The 21,943-nt window shown below is 36.1% G+C and overlaps 1 protein-coding gene across 1 annotated transcript; it reads left to right on the plus strand.

Annotated features, from left to right (window-relative positions):
* Positions 1-12,869: 12,869 nt before the first annotated feature.
* On the plus strand, positions 12,870-13,934 carry LOC131073331 (transcription factor MYB30). Its single transcript, XM_058009741.2, has 3 exons — positions 12,870-13,002; positions 13,099-13,228; positions 13,311-13,934. The coding sequence occupies exons 1-3, from the start codon at positions 12,870-12,872 to the stop codon at positions 13,801-13,803; spliced, it is 756 nt and encodes a 251-aa protein (XP_057865724.1). The 3' UTR covers positions 13,804-13,934.
* The last annotated feature ends 8,009 nt before the right edge of the window (positions 13,935-21,943 follow it).

The raw sequence follows: 21,943 nt of genomic DNA on the forward strand, positions 1-21,943 counted from the left end.
AGGTGGTTTTGCTTATAACAACTAGATGTATTGTGACCTTTTGATCAATGGTACTCACAAAATTCATTATAATTCTACCATGCTGGTTTGAATGGACTTGGTTCATATTGCCATACCTCAAGAAATTTTATTGCATTGGTTTGCACAAGCTTCTTCAATGCAGATTCAATTGGCTCTCCCAATGGTGTGAATTTTTTTTTTTGTGCATTGGTAGTTGGAGGTTTGAAGATGTTAGATTGCATTGCATTTGTTTTGGTAGTTGTTGCATTGTTGACTTGTAATTGATTCTCATTCAGTGGAAGAGAATTTGTTGGTCCTTGCAACGATACTGCTAGTTGAGCTCTATTTACCACACGAGCATCTACCACTCCATCATTTGTCACGTCCTTATTTTTGGACCAAAATTTAGGTTTGTCTACACTTGTTGTGTTGGTTGTACCACCGTCCTTGTTGTTTTTAAGGATGCCTTGCTCTAGAAATCCTTTCTTACATTTTTACCCTTTTTCAGTGATCTCCTTGAAAATTCTCAAACATTGCATTTGTAAAGGATATTTTACTTGAGGTATGAGATTTTCATTGAAAATATCTACTTTCTCTGTTTCTGGTATATGACTTGGATATTGATGATATAGAGATCTCCACCTTTGTAAAAATGTAGCAAAGGTCTCACTTTCCTTTTGCTTTGTGGAATACAAGTCTATAAGGGTTACTGGGTTATCAACATTGTGAGAGAAGTTTGTAATAAACAACTCTCCTAGCTTTCCCCAAAAAGCAATTTGTGGTGGCATATGTGAAAACCGCTCTAATGTAGATCCTCCAGGACTCTTGGGAAAGAGTCATAAAAGGCATGTCTCCTCATGTGCTATTTCAATGCATGATGTGAAAAATTCTCTGCTATGATCTCTTGGATCATCCTTTCCTCTATATTTGACAAAACTTTGGTGTTTCAAAATGAGGAGGAAAGGGTGGAATGTATAAGGACCTATCAAAAGGATAAGGTCTAAGATCCTCCATGGTGTAACTCTTTTTATCTTTGATTGATTGCATTGTTACCATCTGCTTTTGTAGATTCTCTACTTGCTGGGCCAAGATCTCTATTTAGGTCAATAGTGTACTGACCCTATAGGTACTTATCACAAAAGGACTAGTGTTTGAATATCTTCGATCTTGTTGGAATGTTGACTGGCCATGCAATTGTGTGCCTTGAATTCCAAGTGGTGTGAAATATGCAAATTGTGCAATGACATTTGGTTGACTTGAGCAATTGATCCTTGTTGATCTTTGTTTCACATTTTGACCACTGTAGGTAGATCACATGGCAATTGATGTTGTAGGTTGAGATGTACTTGTAGAAATGGTAGTATGAGATATTGTTGTTGCAGCTTGGGTCAAAGCATTCAACATGCTTGACATTTTTCAAGATGTAACACTTGGTTTAGTTTGAGATGTGACACTAGTGTTTGAAGATGTAGTCATTGATTGAGCCGAACCATTTGTAGTGTGGGTTGCTACTGCTTGAGTTTGTGCCATACTAGGTGCTTGAGTTACATTTTGTGTCAATGTTACTCCTAGCGGCAAGATTGCCGAAATGTCAACACCTAGTGGCAACTTGGCCCTGTTTTGAACTAAAAGTGTGAGATATCAATCTCTATCATTATTTATGAGTGCATTTAAAATCATGAGAAGTGTCGGATCTTGTTGGACTACCTCCAATTCCTCTTGTATTATATGTTGAATTTCATCTATGGAAGGCATCCTCTTGGTGTTTGTTGGTAACATTGCAAGTCTTCTAGCTTGTGGTTGTTGAAATGTGGATAGATCCATATTCCAAGTGGGATTGACCAAGGGGTTGTTGTTCAGATCCATCTTATCTTTTTGCGATCCTGTTAATGGCATCAATGTATCTCCAAAGTGATCTTGACTTTCTATGACTCGCTATGACTCTCTAAAATGCAAATGGTAGACTAAGATGAATGTAGGACATATGCAAAGAGTAGCTATGTATGAAAAAAATGATGACACTCTAATGATGACTCCGATGAGGAATTGGGCTATCTACCATGAGTTTTTCAGGAAATTATCAAAATTCTTCTTGTTCTCTTTGTTCCTTGATTTATTTTTCTATTTTTACATTAAGGCAGAGAGATTTTCAAATTTCATCATCTATAACAGCTTTGACTTCCTCATATTAGGGAAGATCTATTTTCACTTCCCAAGCAAGATTATACAAACCATCAATTATTTCTAATTGATCATTGTTTGGACAAAGGTAGGGTTGTTCAAATGGGAAATCACCATCGCCTTTTAAACCCATGCAAAAGATATGCTCTTAAGACTTCTATTGAGTGATGAATTGAAATGCAAACTATGCAAGGATTAACCTTGAAACTAAGATGGTAGATGTGGATTCTAATGCACCCTATTGTGATATGCATGACCAAAGTGGGTCCTAAGATTAACTTAGATGATGATAATGCAATGACTAAACATGCACAATTTTGGTAAAGATTGAAGCTATTTCTATATGAAGTAAGGACTTGTGCAAGGATTTTGTGGAATATGAGGTCACTAAAGAAACTATGTATGGACTATGTGCCTAGGACCTAAGATCACAAAAGATATTGTCTCACAATAAAATGGTTAGTGCATGATTAATATTCAATAAAACCAAAAACCATTTAAATGAGATGTCAAGAAAGATTAAACAGGAACACCATGAAAACAAGACAACATAAATGGAATATACTCATGAAGCTCCCATTGCAAGTAACTCTTCCTTGTCCTCCTCGCCTCCATGAACTTTGCTAGCTCCAAATGTTGATTGATGGAGAGTTGGAGATAGATGGAGTGAATGTGGATTGCTCTCCCTATTATCAACAAGATAGGTTGGATCAATATTTGGATTGGATTGTGATAGATAGATGAGGATTTGGATTAGAAAAGGATGAGAGAAGAAATAGGAAGCATGGCAATGCATGAGAAGTAGCTAATATGTGAGGAGAATAGGCTCCAATTTATAGATTGGAGAAGGCCAATGGAGGGCCAAGAGTGATTTGATCATGAAGGGTTGAGATTGATTTTAGATAGAAGGAATGGATCAAGGGTGCCTTGGGAAAATAAATACAAATATAAAATTCCTTGGGAAAAGGGGGGGAGAAATTTGAATTTCAAATATGAGGAATTAAAAATTCCAAAATAAGGATGCATTGAGGGATTCAAAGAAATTTGAATTTCTTTGAGATGCTCAATGTTGATGTGACATGAGTGGGAAATAAAAATAGGAGAATAACAATAGGCATGATTATGAGAGATTCAAGAAGGATTAATTAGGTTGAGTGGGATTAGGAAAAGTGATTTGTAGGAATCACGTGACTAGGTTAATTAATTATAATTAATTAACTGAGTGAGTTTAGAGGAAATAATTATTGGAGGGGACTTTAGAAGAATAGGGGAATAATTAATTTATTTGATAAATTAATTTTTAGCCAATAGTGATAGAATTAATTAAACTAGATTTTATTAACATTGAGAAGAATAAGGATAACACAATTAAATCATTAATTATGTTGATAGGCTTAAATTAATTAAATATTGATTTAATTAATTTTAGGTGTCTACAAATATAATATTCTCCATTTATTTGAATGTGACAATGTTTGCTTTTGATTTTGATGTTTATGTTGATACTTGGAGTTTTCTTTGAATTTTGAGATTCTTGTTGATGTTTTTTGACAAAACTTGGTTGATATTCCACTTTGTAATGTTTGATCATGTAGCAAAGACACAACAAAATAGAAAGAAAAACCAATCTAACATAAAGATAGTACTGTCAAAGGATTTTTTCAAACCCCAATGAGTGTTGGAATATTTTTCAAGACCCTATTTCGTTTACGATAAACTTTGATCATTTCGATCATACAATAGTTAGATTCTACTAAGGTCAAAAGGTAAAGAATAGTACCACAACCCACATCTTTATACTCCATCGGACAAATAGCCTTGTCACACCTTAAGGTGCACCCGATTTTTTGCCTTTGTCTAGAAATTAAACCAAATAGGATTGCCCCTCAATTGGCTCGTTATCCTAGGAGATATATGGTGAGTGCCTTGGGGGCAAATTCTTTCGCACCCTTGCACTATGATACTATATGTGTCTGGTTACTAACTCGGATTGGCCTCTAATTTTATAAAGATATTAATCAAGGTTTCCTTCCAGTGGTCATAATTAGCAGTGTTTTCTACTCCATTAAGGAGGCCTCCCAATTTGTAGACGTTACACTCTACAAATTTTCTTTTACCATATAGGCATTGGGGGAGGAATGACGTTGTTATGACAATATGTAACACTCATTTCTTACAATTTTCATTGCAAACACATTTATTTATAGTGGCTAGGATTACTTGGCATTAGTTGTTGCCACTTAGATTGTTCCCTCTCACTCGGCCTTATGGGCTACTTGGGAGGCAGGTCTGCTAAGAGTTTTATCCTATTGCAAAAATTGACAAAAAGCATGAAAGGTGGGTCTGAATTTTTTGTCACCTAGTTAAGGGGAGAGCATATTCCTATCACCTTGAAAACACAAAAATCAAGAGAGTTCCTTTTATCCTTTCATTACAAAATTTCCTAATCTATTTGGAGGTGTTTCTCCAACAAGAATGATGTTCATTTTAACCACAAAGCAATGATGAGATAAATGAAAGTATATTTTTGTTATTCTTTTTAAAGAGCACCAAAGTAAGTGTGTGCTAATCTAGGTCCAACTATCCCTACAAAAATTCATGAAAATGTTAGCACATTATGGGCTCACAAGCCTACTTTTTTTTCTTTTGGTTACAAAATCTGGCTTCACTATCTATTAAAATAAAACATTATGATAGTAGAGAATCAAGCAAAGATAGTACAATGATCTTCCTTTAGCCTCTGACAAATGAGAACTACAATTAGAACAAGTGCGAACTATCATCTAAACAATTATGAATTATTGCATAGACAATTGTGAATTACTGCCCACACAAATGAGAATAAATGTCTGAGCAAATGTGAATCTCCCTTTGCACAAATACAAATTAAGACACATAAATAAAAGATAGAAGATAGAGTTAATCAATTATGACATGAGTTGAATCCATTATCATATTTTCCCTGATCTCAATGTCATCAAACACGTTGAATCTGTTCAGGTACTTGTGCACATTTTGATAATATTGGGATAGGGCGGCCAGTTCTTCAAGATATTGAAATCTCTTTTCTTCTCTTATCCACCATCCATGTGCTCTTCTTTGTCTTTTATGTTATTTCCTCTTTCTGGAACCTAAAATTTTGAAGCTCAATCTTCCTGCCATAGGGCTAGACACATCTTATGCATGAAAATATTTTTTTTCAAAATTGAAAGATTTTTATGGGTTGCCAGCACAAATGAATGAAAAGCAAGAACGACACTTAAAATTGAAATTTTGAGTTGTCCCTGCAAATGCGAATTGATGTCAGCACAAATGTGAACCACTGTTAGGACAAATGCACTCTGTTGTGAAAAAATACAAATTACTGCATATACAAATGCGTAGCATTTTTCCTGTATCCGTACAAAATCTGCAAAATCAAAGAAAAGGACATTAGAAGGTTAGTTCACGTCAGGTTCACCATTGTTTCTTAGGGGTAAAGTTAGTCATAAATAAAATAATCAGATTATAAGAGTGAATCACAACTCTAATCTAATTAAAAATACTCCTAAATGACAATCGAATAATGTAAAATGAATTGAATTGAAATGAATTCTAATTTAAGACTCCCTTAATCGATTTGACAAATCTTCCATTTCTCTTCTCTAAATTGTAGATGTAGGATGGCTCTCAGGTGTTGCACTGAAATTCCTACATAAGATAGACAATTTCTTTGAAGATTATAATTCCGTGATTCTAGATTGAATGAAGAAAATGATCTTGTATTTATAGATTTTTTAGACAGATTGGGTGAGAAATTGAACTGAAGTTTTGATTGATAGTTCATTGATTTCGATTGATTGGTTAAGTGAATCGATTGATCTGTTAACATGATAGATTGATCTGTTAACTCATTTGATTGATTAGTGGACTAAATAGATTAGCTAGTTGACTAGATTGATTGAAGAGAAGACTAAATTGATTGATTAGTTAGAAAAGGTGATTCAGAGCGAAAAGGGGATATTGGAGAGTTAACTAATTTGATCCATCAGTTAAGATTTTAAACATGTGTTGTAGGAGATTGATTTGAAATTCATTTTCATTTTGATTTGAATTTGAATTTAGATTTTCAAATCCTGAAATGCACGAGATTAACTAAAATTCATTGAGATTCAGATTTGGTGAAATGTGAATGAAATTAGATGGAAATATTTGAAATTCAAATTTTGGGATTTGGAGAATGAATTAATTAATGAATAAGTTAAATAAAAAATTTTAATCTCATTGGAAATGAGATTAATTAAATAATAAATATTATTTAACTAAGGAAATTAATCATAATTAATTAAATAATTAATATTTAATTTTAATTTGAGAAAAGGGTTAAATGATTAATTGATTAAAGGATATAAATTGCATGATTAGTAATATGGAAGGGTGGTGATTGAGTTAATTCAAAAGAATAATTATCTTAACTAAATAATTAAAGAATTACTTAATTAAGTAGGACGAATAATTAGTGTGCGATCTATGAGACATGTTTAGGTGTCTACAATGCTTGTTGAAACTGATAAATGCATGTAATTATTGTTTTGTGGCTTTTCAGGTTGAGTATCTATTGTAAAGTATGACCACTTTGGGCTTCCTTCACACCTTATTTAAACTTTTGTAATTATGACCTACTCATTAAAACACATAGCTCCCCAAGTACCTAAGAACAGTGGGAGAATGTCCTAGCTTTTTTGCCAAGTAGGTAAAAACATTTCTATTTCATGGTCAATAGATTCATATAAAAAAATAAAATAAATAAAAAGTCCAAGGGGTTGAGCTTAATTGGTTAAAACACTAGGTTCTCATTGTGGAGACCCAAGTTCAATTCCCAATAGGGACATCTAAAATGAATTATAAGTTGTATAATCAAACATAATAATAATAATTCAAAATACTGTGGCTTTGGTCAAATACCGATTAAAAAAAAAAAAAAACTTGTTAAAAATGAATATTATTCTATTTGTAAAATATTGTAAATTAAATTGAAGTATATTGTATGCACATATCAAATTACACTCTCTAACCTTTCAACTTCTATATAATTTTCTATCGACATAACCCTTACACCTTATTTCAATGCAAGTGCTAGTAAATAAAATAATTCTAAATTAATATCTTACAACATTTATTGGTAGATTTAATATATCTAAACTAATCATTTAAACATTTTATTATCATGTCGAGAGGCATCTACAATGACATCAAAATGTCCGTAAACAAAAAATCCATCTTTGAAACAATTTGACATGCAAATGACAGGTAAATGCATGAAATATGTCATGTTTTAGATTTTGTGGAGGTGTTATTTTATTACTCCAAATAAAATAGGACCCTCCCCACTTGTCTTCAGCTAGATTCACAGCTTCTTGCATTCAACTTTTTGCATGCAGGACTTCAATAGATTTGCATTCTTGGTGTTTTAGTATTTTAGAAGAAACTTTATTTTTGATGAATAGGCCTTCTCTATTATGTATAAATATTAAAGTATATATTCACAAAAAAAGGCTGGGGGATACAAGATCACCCTGTGAAAGTCACACAACAAGATGCCGGAGTCAATAAACAAAACTATTCATCAAAAAAATTCCTCAAGGAGCCAAAGCAAAGGCAGTCGAGGGAGGAGGATCTTGATCATCTTTCTTGCCCCATACATCAGCGGGGTCAGGAGTTGGATCTGGCACGGATCACCCATCTTCAGGTTATTTGTCTTCTTCTCCTTCCTCCCACTTGGGAAGCGAAATCACCAGAGCCAGGCGGGGAAACTTAGAGGTGGTGGTAGTAGGCCACCCAAAGCCATCACCAGCAGCAGAAGCCAAAGTGATAGGAGTAGCAGAAGGCCACCCTGAGGCAGAGCTACGATGCGAAGGAGAAGAGGAGTGGCGCCTCAACGCATTATCTCTCAGGTAAAAGTACAAAGCTATGTCACACTTTTATAAAGGAAATGACCAATGCTGATTCAAATTTTTAAATTAAATCAATAGAAAGTAAAATATATGTTTTGAATTTTGAAATGATGTAAACTAATCAAATTTATATAATTATGTCTATTTTAAGTTTGTAATTTTAACAAAAATTTAAAATATTATTTGAATATAGTTTTTAATAAAGTAAACACTATAATTTAGTTGCTGAAAAAATGCTGAAATTGAAGTTATACAAGCCACCACACTTTATTTAGTAAAATTTACTTTTTTTCCTTGAATTTTTTTTTGTATATTGATAACTTGAAACTTTAGTGCATCAATATATTGTTTACCATTTTATATAAATGTATATTTTTTGTTAAATTTGAAAAGTTGCATGTGCTAAAATATAACTGTTTCCAATTCCCACCACCTTTTTTCTTAATTATTTATCCAAATCATAAAATAATTATATCATCTTGACATAGATTCTTTTCTCTACTGCATCATATTTGTTTCAATTTTTTTTAATAATTTTTTGTATTTTTCCTTGACAAGATAATCAACCTTATATTTTAGTGTTGATGACCTACTTTCAATAAAAATAAAATATAAAACATAAAAACTATTTAAAATCTTAAAAGATATATATTTTGAAAAATTCACTTATAGATCTATAAAAGGGTATTTTTACATTTCAAAAAAAATATTATTTATAAAAGTAGGAGTTGTTGTAACATCGAGTTTATTTTTTTTTTGTAATTAGACCAAAAGTAGTATAAAATATATATTTAGTAGACACTTCCACTTGGAAAAGTTGTGGCCCATATATAACTTAGCTATAATGAATCTATATAGACCATATGTTTGATGAAAATTAATTTTTAGTTAGAATTACTTAAATTCACTTGTGCTGATAAGTTAGCCTAAAACGTGAAACAACTTTGTGCTTTTACCCTCTCCCACCAGAGAAGCGACGAGGAGCCTGGGACCATGGGGTCTGAGAGCGTCGGGCGGAGGAACTGCGACCATGGTGGTGGCCACAGGGCAGAGTGCGGTTGACGGAGAGAATCCGACAACACTCTAGCAACCGCACAAGGGGTGTTGCCCCAGTACTGGAGGAGCTCTTGTAAGTGGCCCACCTCAAGAGACACTTTGTCAGCGTGTACCTGAATCAACATTAATACATTATTACAAATGCAATCTTTAGCATAAAGTGAGACATTAATATCCAAAGAGATGTGAGTAAAAAGAACTGCATTTCTATCCTTCCAAAGAGTAAATAGGATCTCCATTCTGGAAGCATGCCATATCTGGGAAAAATTGAAGGGGATTCTAAGTGAATTGCCCAGAAGAGCCATATGCCAAGAAAAGGGCTCAGGCCGAAAAGGCCGAAAGAAATCATGGATCCATCTCCAGTATTGTTGAGCTCTTCTAAAAAACCAAAAAATATGCATAAAAGTTACTAGGTGACAACAAAAAGGGCACCAGGGATTAGGAACCCTCAGATGCTTAAGTCTAGAACCCAAATTCAGCCCTTGAAAAAACACACACCAAGCAAAGTGTGCAATCTTGGGTTCAGTTGTGACATATGAGACAACAAGAAACCTTTCAGGAATTCTGAGAAGACTGCAAGTGCCACTGCTGGTTGAGAATATGGACCATAGACAAATGGGGAGCCAACCAGAGATAACCCATTTTGGGTTTGTAGCTGGTGAAAGGAGTCCAAGGATACCACTTGTAATCTTTCCACCAAGGTTTGATAGACTGAATGCCAAGCTTATATAACAAATGTGAGGGTAAGGCCGAAACCAGAAGGTCATAAGTTGGTCGATCTGGTCGAGACATACGAAACTGGACTTGGAGGTCATCCCATGACCGGAGACGAATAGAAGCTCTGGAAAACAGATCCTTAGGTGTTCGAATGCCACGTTTGTGAAAATGCAGAGCACTAACACCTTGGATTTTGGCCAACGGAAACCCTTGCACCTGAAAAAGAGGTGACTACCAGAGGTTGGGTTGATTCATGGAGATCACATCACGAAAAACCATCACCCACCCATCGAAGCCAAGGCTTGATACCTTCCCAAGCATGCCAAGTGCTTTTAACAACAAAAGTACCCTGGATCTGAACAAGGTCTTTCATAATGAGTAGGGTTTGAAAACCAATCCCCTTCCAAGTTGGCCTAATGGTAGGAAATCCTGAAGAAATGCAATGCCGAAGAAGGATTTTCCAAGCCTCGCCACTAGATAAGGCTCTGATTATCCATTTAGCACATAATGCAAACACTTGTTTCTAGGTAGAAATAAGACCGAGCACTTTGGACTCCTTGGGAAGACAACAATACTCCCAAGCGACTATGTGGAAACCTTGATGGTCAGACCCAAAGGCCCAAAGAAACGACCGCAAAAGTCTTTCCAACTTCATGTAAGAGGCCTTAGAAGGAGCGCAACATGAAGAGTAATAGACATGGGTGACAGCCAGAACCTTCAAACAAATTTGAAATTTACCAGCCAAAGAGAGAGGCTTGGTAATCCAATGGGTCAACTTTTTCTCAATCCTGGCTAAAACAACATTCCAAAGATCCACTGGAGAAGCTTGAAAGGAAAAAGGAATGCCCAGAAAGTGAAAATTTTTGCCATGATGAAGCCATTTCCAGTCATATTGAAGAGCGGGGCAGGAAGAAAAGACCGCCTATAACATTGCATCTTGTGCCACTGAATGATCGAGCTAGAAGTCAAGCAAAAGGTGTCCAAACATTGAAGAGCGGCCTATATATTATCTTCTTCCTCAATGAGAGTGAGGAAGGAGTCATCCCCAAAACGGCTATTGACAAGTTGAGAAGGTGACTCAGGTAGGGAGATACCACGGACATGCCCAACAGAGATAGTATTAGCAAGGAAGTATCCAAACCCCTCCACCACAAGAACATATAAAGCAGGAGCTAGAGGACATCCCTAGTGAATGGATCTAAAAGGGCCAAAAGCATTAGACTGACGACCATTAATGGTGATATAGGCCGAGGCATCCCCGAATAACATCTGGATAGACTGAATGAATCTGGGGCTGAAGCCAAGAGCTTTGAGCATAGTTAAAATAAATGGCCACTCAATGCGATCATACACCTTAGTGAAGTCAATCTTAAGGAAGAAATCCCGTTGCTTGGAGCATCTAACCCAATCCATCCCTTCTCAAACAAAAATAATATCATCTAGAATAAACCTGGATTTAATAAATCTAGTATGCTCCGGATGAACAATCACAAGCAGGAGATGATGAATCTTGAGAGCCAAGGCTTTGGAAATGATCTATACGAGAAATTGAGCAAGGTAATAGGCCTCCAATTGCAAATGTCCTCTAGGTCCCTAGCCTTAGGGATAAATTTGATGTTACCTCAGTTAAGCATCGCTCCCAGGGATTGGGTGTGAAAAGCTTCAAGGTAGACCTTATGAAGGTTAGGACCAACACAAGGCCAAAGGGCTTTTAGAAATCGTAGGGGAAACCATCACACCCAGGGGCTTTATCATTTGCCATAGAAAAACGGCTTCCTTGAGATCATCAATGGTCAATAAGAGATCACAAAAGGTCTGTTGAGACTCGGAAAGTCATTTGGGAACAACAGCTAAGCAATCTTGCAAAGCTTGGGCTCTGGCCGGAGAGTCTCCCTGCGCTGTGAACACCTTCTCATAATGACGGACAAAAGCTTGCAGAATATCAGACAACTCGGTGAGAACAAAATGCCCTTCTTTGATTTTCTTAATCCCTATAGAGGTATGATGGGCACGCAAAGCCAGGAAAAAATATTTGGAGGCCCTATCGCCCACCTTAAGCCAATGTAACCTGGCTTTGATTTGAGCTCCTCTGGCAGAATAGCTATCTGCAACTTGTTTCTAATGATGGAGCTGGGCTAATTGAAGTTGCAAGTTATAATCAAAAGGATTCAAGGGCAGAGCTTCTATAGCAGCACAAAGATCTTTGGTCGTCACGTCATACGACCGCCTATGGTACATGGCAAGTTGTCTACCATAAATGTGCAGAAACCTCGCAGAGTGGGTAATGGCGTCATTCCACCACGCAATCGAACCAATGTGATGATGAGGCCTTGGTTCTAAATATCTCTCTACTATTATAAGATATCTCTCGACATATTTTACATATATTTTTAAAATATAGATATACTAGTTATTAGATATTGAAAAAGAAAAGAATATCATGAAACATTTTATTATTAGACGTTGAAAAGGAAAAGAAGTCAATAAAAATAAATGAATATCTATTCTAATTATTTTAAAATGATTATCATATTGAAAAATAATACAAATGAAGCTGAGCTGTTAGGCATTTAATGGATTTGCCGAATCTTTTGTTGTCATTGCATGCAAGTTGGAAGATAATATGTTATCTTAAGCCAAGGTGTATTATTAACATGTTCTGTCACGCACACAACTTGGTGTGAGGCCGACAAAACTTCATTATTTATCCCGCCATCACCCGCACACGCTTTCTTACACACAGACTCCTCTCTTTTAAATTTGGAGATCTAGTAGTGCAAATTTGGTGTGGATAAGACTGAGCTTTGTATAAAATAGAATTTTAATATTTTAATATCTAATCATTACTTGACTACCACTTTTGATCATATCTCCACCAAGTGTTGATTACTTCTCCGTGTCTGTTCCACAGTAATCCAATCTCCATATAAAGGAGAGTCGTGGTGTCGTTAAAATACCGTGTATTGATTGAATAGAAAAACAATGGGCCGACGTCCCTGCTGTGATAAAATGCAAGTAAGGAAAGGTTACTGGACTCCTCAAGAGGATACAATACTTGTTGATTTTATTCACAAAAATGGCCACGACAATTGGCGTACGCTCCCTAAGAAAGCAGGTTATAAAACACCACGTATATATTTTTCATATGTTTTCTCATTCGATGCTTTTCTTTTCGTAGAAACTGACAATCGTTCTTTCATGGCGGTTGCAGGACTTTTGAGATGCGGCAAAAGCTGTCGTCTGCGGTGGAGTAATTACCTTAACCCAGACATCAAACGTGGAAATTTCACTTGTGAAGAAAAGGAGGCCATTATTAAACTTCACCAAGTTTTTGGCAACAGGTTTGTATGATATAGTTTGCTACTTGGAGAATAGTCTTGAGGCCTATTAAATTATGCTACTGTATTTCTGTTTATCACGCAGGTGGTCTGCAATTGCCTCACGGTTGCCTGGAAGAACAGACAACGAGATAAAGAACGTGTGGAACACTTATTTCAACAAGGGTCGTCTCCGAATAGAAATCGAATCTGTTGCGCCACACAATTTGGGTACAACAATTCCATGTCAAAATAAGGCTTTGATTAATTCTCCAACCACACTCTGTAACTTGCCCTATACACACAATCTGTCAAGTGACAGTGAGAGTATCGCTGAGGATTCTGCTTCAACCTCAGAAATATGGGTTCAGTCCAAGTTTATTATAAACTCCTCTGTTGGGTGTGATCAAGATCAATCAACTGTTAGAGATGATGCTGATCAGCTCGAGGATTTGCTAACAGTTAAAACATTTATCTTGGAAAACCAGAATGGTGAATATGAAGGTACAAATCCGGAGGCGCTGTGGAATAGGATGTCGGAGGGGGATGATTACTGGTTGAACATTTTGAGTCAAGCCGGGACATCGCCTTCGTTATAGCAGGTCACTCCGCTTTGTTATTATTTTTCGGACCAACGAAGATTCCCTCTCGACCTGTTTCGTTCACAATGTGTAAAGTGAATGTGAAAGTGTAGATATTGTCGTGAATACTAGCAATGGTTCAATGGGCATGCTGGTTTTTTCTTTGTATAATCTTGTTTGCCAAATTGAATTTTTTATGTATTTTAATACTTAAATAGTATTTGTTGAGAATTCTACTTTTAATTGTTGAATAATTTTAAGATAAAATTTTAAAATTATAGTGATCTCTTAAAGGGTTCTAATAGAAAGAAAACAAGGAAAACATAACAAAACAACAAACTGTGATGAAATGCTTGAACAACCCATCAAGGTGTATAATAGGTAGAAAATAGGAGATCAGATCACAAAAAGGTAGAGAACAAAGAGACACTAGAAAGATAATATAAGCTATTTCTTTCTTAAAACCAAAAAAGACATTATTTTTATAAGAATGTAAAATCATATGATAGCTAACATCTTTCCTTTAAGAGGATTTCTTATACAAACAATTTTTTTAAACTATGTGCTTATAGTAGGATCCCATGAAATAACAACCTAATCATTTACAAGAACATCCAACTTTGTCACTTATTGGGAAACCATACAAGACTTTAGAAAGAGGCATAGATGGAAGAAGAAGTGAGAATCAATGGTTTGACATACAGTCAATCATAAGAAAACAATGTAAAAATGAAAAATCAAGTAGAATGATATCAAGAAGAAAGTTTGAAGTTGAGAAATCAATAGGAGTGGTAGTTACACTTAGGGAGCCAAGAAATGTATCATAAATTTTTTAAACAAATTAGGGGGGCCTCAATCATCCAGTCACATAGATTAACAATCATCCACTAGTAAGTAGGAAACAAGTCAAAACATTTTTTTTTTAATAGAAATCTTAAAATAGATGACCAATTTTGAAATTATTATTGCAATGAAAGGTGACCATTTTATAATCCAAATGTTTCTTCCAAACATAATCTTCCAATTTCAACCAAATCTCAATAGTAAGTCCATGAGAGAAATCTACCTTAACTTATATAAAAGAAAAGGTAGGTGGAGAGTTAGAAACATGATATTTGAAGAAATGAAATAAACATTAATGTTGAGTTGATATTATTAGTGAGACTCAAACCAAATCAATAGTCCAAATAAAGGTTCGGGAAATGAACCCAAACATGTATCTACAAGTAGAATTTAATTAAAGTTTTAAATAAGTGATGCAAGATTAAGCTAGATGAGATTTTTCATAAATCCATGAACTTACTCAATGATAAAATCATAATCATTCTTTCTAGAATAAAGTAAAAAATAAAATTCATTTAATATAAGGGCACAAACTATACACCCTTGCATGTGGAGGCGCTGGATAAAAAGATAGAGGATACAGTGGGACCATGCAAGAGAACCAAGGCTAATCTGAAGAAGAAAACTTCTAATCAGGACATTCAACAACTGAAGAAGATTGCATTAAATATGACTCAACTAGAAATAGAGGTCGTTGAGACCTTTAAGAACTTGTATTAGTTTCTGTCCTTTTGTTGTCTCTTCCCTATCTTTTGGTTTTGTGCTGGTTTTTTGTTGTATTTGGGCTGCAATGAATTGTTTATCTATATGCAACTTTTTGATGTGGTTCTCTATTTAAGGGTTTCGGGTCCCTTCAAAACCTATTCATTCTGTAATAAAAAATTCTATACCCTTGCAAATTTTATTTCCCTATTTGTATGATCTGTGAATTTGTTAGTGTGAAAAATGTCCTTATACATCTATTTAAAATTTATCTATTGATTAGAATTATAAATCTATTCACAATAATTTAAGTCCACCTAGCAATTTAGTTCTTTCACTTCATAAACACATGAAACATGCTCATCTCTTGTAGAGTTGGTTAGTGTTTCTATTCCACCTTCCCACTCTCTCCTTATCCTACATATATAATAAGAGATCATTGTACATTCACAAATGTTCTGATAGTTTCTTAGATATTTTTCTTGTTCTCAATGCTTTTGTGGAAGTTCTTAAATTTTACAATCACAACATGATGCTCTAATATGATATTAAAATATTGAATTTCAATTTCCTTCTTATTTGTTGGTGAATCTAACATTATGTCCTATCAATAAAGTTTCATGGGCCCAAACAAAAATTGTCATTCTGTTTGAATGATCCTAGAAATAAAAACTACCTTTCATTTCATAAAAAAATGGCAACTTTGAAATTTTCCAAATTTGTAACTGGCCCTACGGTGTACTATAAGAGATATATTCAAATATATACCATACAAATTTTTTTTTAAATATTAACCAAAGATGCAAATAGCCCTATGCCCATTTTCTCTTCTCAAGTTGAAATTTGGGTAAGTGCACAAAGTTGTGGTACCAAAAATGTGCCACTTTTTATCTTTTTATAAAAACAAGTCATCGGCATGAAAAGGTCATAGAAACCTTTGGGTTGTATTGGCAAATCCAACCCAAAGGGCTGGTATTCTCCAATGCAACCCATTTGGTGAGCGCCAATTATGGCGCTCACCAAATTCAAATTTTTGAATTTTTACATTCAGGGCACACTAAATTTGAAGCTCACCACCAAATTTGGCATGCGCTAAATATTCTGCATTGTCAAATTTGTGAATGTGCATTATTAATTTTTGCATTTTTCCAATTTAGGCACAAGTTATACCCACCCCAGAAGCAAAATATATACATGAAATATAACATTTAAGTATAAGTCACATTTCAATATGTCTTTTTCCTTTCTTATACATTAAGCTATATTTCATGTATATATTGGCAGTATGTTATAATGTACATTCTAGTTTTTAGAGGATCATATTAAATTTTAGATAGTCAAATTCAATAATCAACATGTCAAATTTTAGTAATCAACATGCTCCTATTAGCATTCTTTAGATTTGTATCTCACTCTCTTTATCTTCCCCAAACTCTAGACCTATCTCTCTCCCTTTCTTTTCTCTCTCACTTCTCTCTCCCCTCTCTAGGTTATATCCCACCCTCTCTACCTTTCATTCCTTCCTTACCCCTATTTCTATCCTTGTCTCTCTCTCTCTCTTCTTCTCTCTCACTCTCTTATAGCTTCTCTCCCTTGCCTCTCCATTCTCTTGTTCACTACCTATCCTTTCTATCCTCTCTCCCCATATCTAGGGCTCTCCCCCCTTCCCTATATTATTACCCACCTCTCTCTTTGTCTCGCTCTAGGTTTCTCACCCATCTAATTATCTACCCTCTAGTTCTCTCCCTTCCCCTTACCCCTATCCATCTCTCTCTCCAAACCTATCTATCTCCTTATTCTCTAGGTCTCTCAATCCCTCCATGTCTACCTCTCCATCCATCCCCCCATACTCATCTCTTTGTTCTTCTATCTTTTCTCTTCTCCCTCCCTCCCCTCTCTAAGTCTCTCCCTTCCTTTCATCTCCTCTCCCTCTCTATCTCCCTTGCCCGCTCTCTTGTCTTCTCTCTTGCTCTCTTATTCTCTATCCCGATTGTCTATGTCGTCACCTCTCCATCCTAGCCCTTCTCCCCTCTATAGGTTTCTCCATCCCACCCTTTCTCCCCACTCTAGGTTTCTCCCTCCCTTCCTCTCCACCTATCTACCTCTACATATAGTTCCTTTTACCAACCTATCTTTATCCCCCTCTATCTATCTCACTCCTCTCTCACCATATAGGTCTATCACCTATCTATATGTCCCCTCTATAGTTCTCTCACTCCCTCTCTACCTCTCTCTCCCTCCCCCTTAATCTTATCCCTTTATGAACTCCCTCCTCCTCTTTTCCTCCCCTAACCTCTTTATGTCCTCCTTCCATAGGTCTCTCACTCCCTCCATGTCGACCTCTCCATCCATCCCCTCTTACTCGTCTCTTTTTTCTTTTATCTCTCCTGTTCTATCACCCTCCCTTTCTTCCCCTCTCCCTTGCTATCTCCCCATCCATACATACTCCCATATATATCTCGCTCCCCCACTTTTTTATTCTCTCTTCCTCTTATATTGTCTCACTCTACATTCTATGTCATCAACTCTCTCTCCCCTCTCTAGGTTTCTCACTTCCTTCCTCTCCACCTATCTACATGTACATCATATCTCAATACTCACCTCTCTCTATCCCCATCTATCTATCTTAATCATCTCTCTTGTCATCTAGCTCTCTCATCTCTCTTTCCCCATATAGTTCTCTCACCTATCCATTTGTCCCCCCTCTAGTTCTCTCCCTCTCTCTTCCCTTCTATCTCACCCCCCCTTTACCCCTATTTATTTTTTAACTCTCTCCCTCTCTTCTTTGTCTCCCCCCACCTCTCTATATTCTCTTTCTCTAGGTAATTCAATCCATCCATGTCTACCTCTCCCCTAATCCCCTCATACTCTTTTCTCTTTATTCTTTCATCTCTCCCCTTATCCCTCCCTCCCATTTCTAGTTCTCTCCTTCCTATCATCTTTACCTCTCTACCTCTCTCTACCTATACCATTATAAACATCACTCCCCCCATATCTGTCACTCTATCTATCCCCTAAGTCTATTTCCCTCTCTCCTTGAGCTATAAGACTTATATCTCTTCCCTCTCTAGTTCTTTACCTCCCTCTCTACCTCTGTCCTTAACTCCTTACCTCTCTTTCTCATTTTGAAAACTTCTTCCTCTCCCTCGCATTTATATCTATCCCCTCTCTAGGTATCCCAATCACTCCCTATATACCACTCTCTCCTTCCCTCCTTATTCCTCAATTTATCTTTGTTATTATCTCTCATTTTCTCTCTCTCTCCCCTCTCTTTGTCATTAACTCTCCCTCTCTTGTATATGCTTTAGGAAATACAGAGTATGATATACGGTTGAGGATATAGAGTTTAGGGTTGAGGGTATTGGTATGGAGTTTGGTGTACAAGATTGATGGTATTGTCCATATTGATACTTTCCTCTCTATCTCTCTTCTCTATCACCTCTCTCCCATCTCTAGGTTTATTCATCACCCTCTATCTCCCCCTTCCTTATTAGCCTCACATATATCTCCATCCCCTAATCTCTCTTATACTCTCTCTATTTCCTCTCCATCCTACCCTCTCTCTCTCTCTCCTTCTCTACCCTTTCTAGGTTTCACCACTTAGAAAGGAGAATTCACTAAGTCAATTTTCAATTGGAGGACTTTACATTCAAAAGAGGGGATGAATCTACTAGATCCAATCCTAAATGAAACAAGGATTGAATACTAAGTAAGCGGAAATAGTGAGCTACATACTCAAGATTTTTTCGTGCACTTAGATCTAAGAAGTTTGAGATGATTCAGAGATGCTCTCTGAAATTTGCCAAAAGTTGTAGGGACCATGTGTCCAGACCAAGTCACCCCCCTCTTGGTCCTCCAAACTTTTCGTGTGTTGAAAACAGTTTTTCCCTATCTATAAATAAAGCTTAATTCCATAATTACAACCACACACCTACTTCATACACATAGAAAGATGAAGAAAGGGGTTTGGAATAGGGGTTTTCCTATGTCAAACCCTGGTTTAGTATTAGCCTCGAATGAAATACTGCAAATGCTTGAAATGGCATTAACATATGCAATCACAAGAACATGACAAAACATATGTTGTATGAAATGGCATGAACTTGACAAAACCCTAACATGAACATGGATTCTTAGATGTAATCCACTATGTTGTATGAAATGGCATGAACATAACAAAAACCTAACACACACATGCTTGCAAATGAATGATGTAATTATGCTCCAATGGATGGATGAAGAATATGCATCCTTCAAGAATGCTTGATGATGAATGCTTGAATGCTTGATTGTAGTTTCCTTGCCTTCTCCACTTTGTCATGCTATGCTCAAATGAGAGGGGAAACCTCCTTATATACTTCCCTGTTATCAGTTGTTTAATTTTATGACAAAGGACGACATGGGGAAGTAATTTCCTGTTCATATTTGAGATAGGGCCTCAAGGCCAAAATAGGTCCTAATTAGGGAGGACTAGGGCGAGGTGCCCTAGTCTTGGTGGGGACCAAGGAGTGGCACCTTGGTCCTACCCTAATTTAGGCCAGGTGCAAGGGGCTATGCAAGTTACAAGATGTAAATATGAAACTTGGTTGCATAGGGGAGGCATAAATACGTCTCGATCAAGCATGGGGATGAGACTGATAAGGTGAGGGCCCCAAATGCAGTCAAAATTGCAAGGGGTACAATTTGAGGATGCTACAATTAGCCTCGACTTTAGTGGGAGTATGATCTTACACAAATAATCATGATAAAGTAGAAGAAGAGAGATGAGGAATGCGGAGCAAAATCACATGGAGTATAAGATATCACAAATTTTTAGGAACTAGGCCCCCAATATTAGGATCTTAACTCACTCAAACATATGTAAGGGCACACAAAACAAGACAAAACCAAAAATAAAAAGACAAAAAAACAAACAAAGGAAAACACACATATGCACACAAGACCCAAAGACCAAAAACAAGACCTCAAGTCAACTAGCCGAAGAGACCTCGATATCAAAATGTCTTAACAACTAATATCATTCTTGAAAATGCCATCTCTCAAACACAAATGATCACATAAAAGATAAAATAAAGCATCATCCATGAAATATCAATACAAAAACTATTACTTAATGAGACGAAGAAAAGAGAGCATGAATACTCACTAGATGTGTTTATCCAAGTGATCCATGATAAGAATTATGAGAGAGGGCATGGACTACTCACCCCTAGATTTTTTTATCTAGGAGATCCATGGGGAGAAAAGGACATGGAAAACTCACCCCTAGATGTTTTTATCTAGGTGATCCATGTGGGGAGGAGAATAAGAATAGTCTAGCTATTTTAAGCTAGTTCCAGCCATCCTCATCTGTGTGTGCAAGTGATGTCTGGTTTCAAGTGTATAACACCCCGTGTGATTCAACCTGTTTAAGGCATGTAATGTAAATGCTCATGCCAAGGGGCAATTGTGTGTGTGAAAATGTGTAAATACCAAGTGGAAGATACATGCATAGTTTCGAGGACATCCCATTTAAGACTTTGTTGTTTTCGGTGATGTATGACCCCGTCTAAGACATATATCAAATGCTATGTCTAGTTTCGACTGTGAAGCATCTCGCTCTAAGATTTTTTACTGTGTTTTGAGAATGAACACCCTATTCAAGACATGTAAAAATGATATGCAAGAGCTATAGTACAATATAATACAAAGGGAGAAATATGGGTGCCCCCACTTAAGATGTCAACATAGTTTTATGTTGATGTCTTAAGGAAGCTAGAAACAAGGATACCTTACCTTCAACACCAAGGAGATATCCTTTAGTAAACAATATCATAAACCCTAAGCTAGAGAGGGTGTACTCTTTAAGAAAGGATAATATAATTGAAAAAGATATATCTTGAAACAAGAGTAAAGAGGATCTTTGGAGAAGAAGAGATCTTTTCTCAAAAGACATCTACCTCCAAGAGGAGCTATCTTGAACAAACATAACATCTTCTACCAAAAGAAGGAAGAAGAACAAGAATTCAAACCTTCCTCCTATTGTAGGTGAAAGGGATTCTCGACGAAGGATGACACACTTTTGACCCAATGTAAAAGGGGTAATTTTATGGTAGATGTATATTGCCAGGTGAAGAAAAGGTTGCAGCCAAGGGCTTACACCTCTTGTAGAAGAGAGAATCCTTGAGGCAACAATAACTTCACACAAGGAATGACACAAAATCATGAACAAATACCACTCCACAAAGGAAAAGTAGATCCCTAGAGAGGAGAGAGAGAGGAGGAAAAATCAATCATTGCCCCCCAAGTGTAAGGATAATGAGAAGAATTACACAATCTTCTAAGAATAGATTAGGCATAAGGAAATGCATAATATACTCACATGAATGAATTTTCAAGGCAATAAAAGATTAGTTTATGTAAAATGCATCTCAAAAGAAGTGGTAATCTTCAAAGAGAGAGAGAGAGAGAGAGAGAGAGAGAGAGAGAGAGAGAGAGAGAGAGAGAGAGAGATCACATATTCCCCTAAGGAGGGATTAATCATAAGAGACATACCATTGCAAGAAAGGATATCAACACATGAAAAATGCAGCCCCTAAAGGGATTAATGATACATTAGATAGAAAGAAAGAGG

The sequence above is a fragment of the Cryptomeria japonica genome, chromosome 10, assembly GCF_030272615.1.
Source record: "Cryptomeria japonica chromosome 10, Sugi_1.0, whole genome shotgun sequence".
Lineage (NCBI taxonomy): Eukaryota > Viridiplantae > Streptophyta > Pinopsida > Cupressales > Cupressaceae > Cryptomeria > Cryptomeria japonica.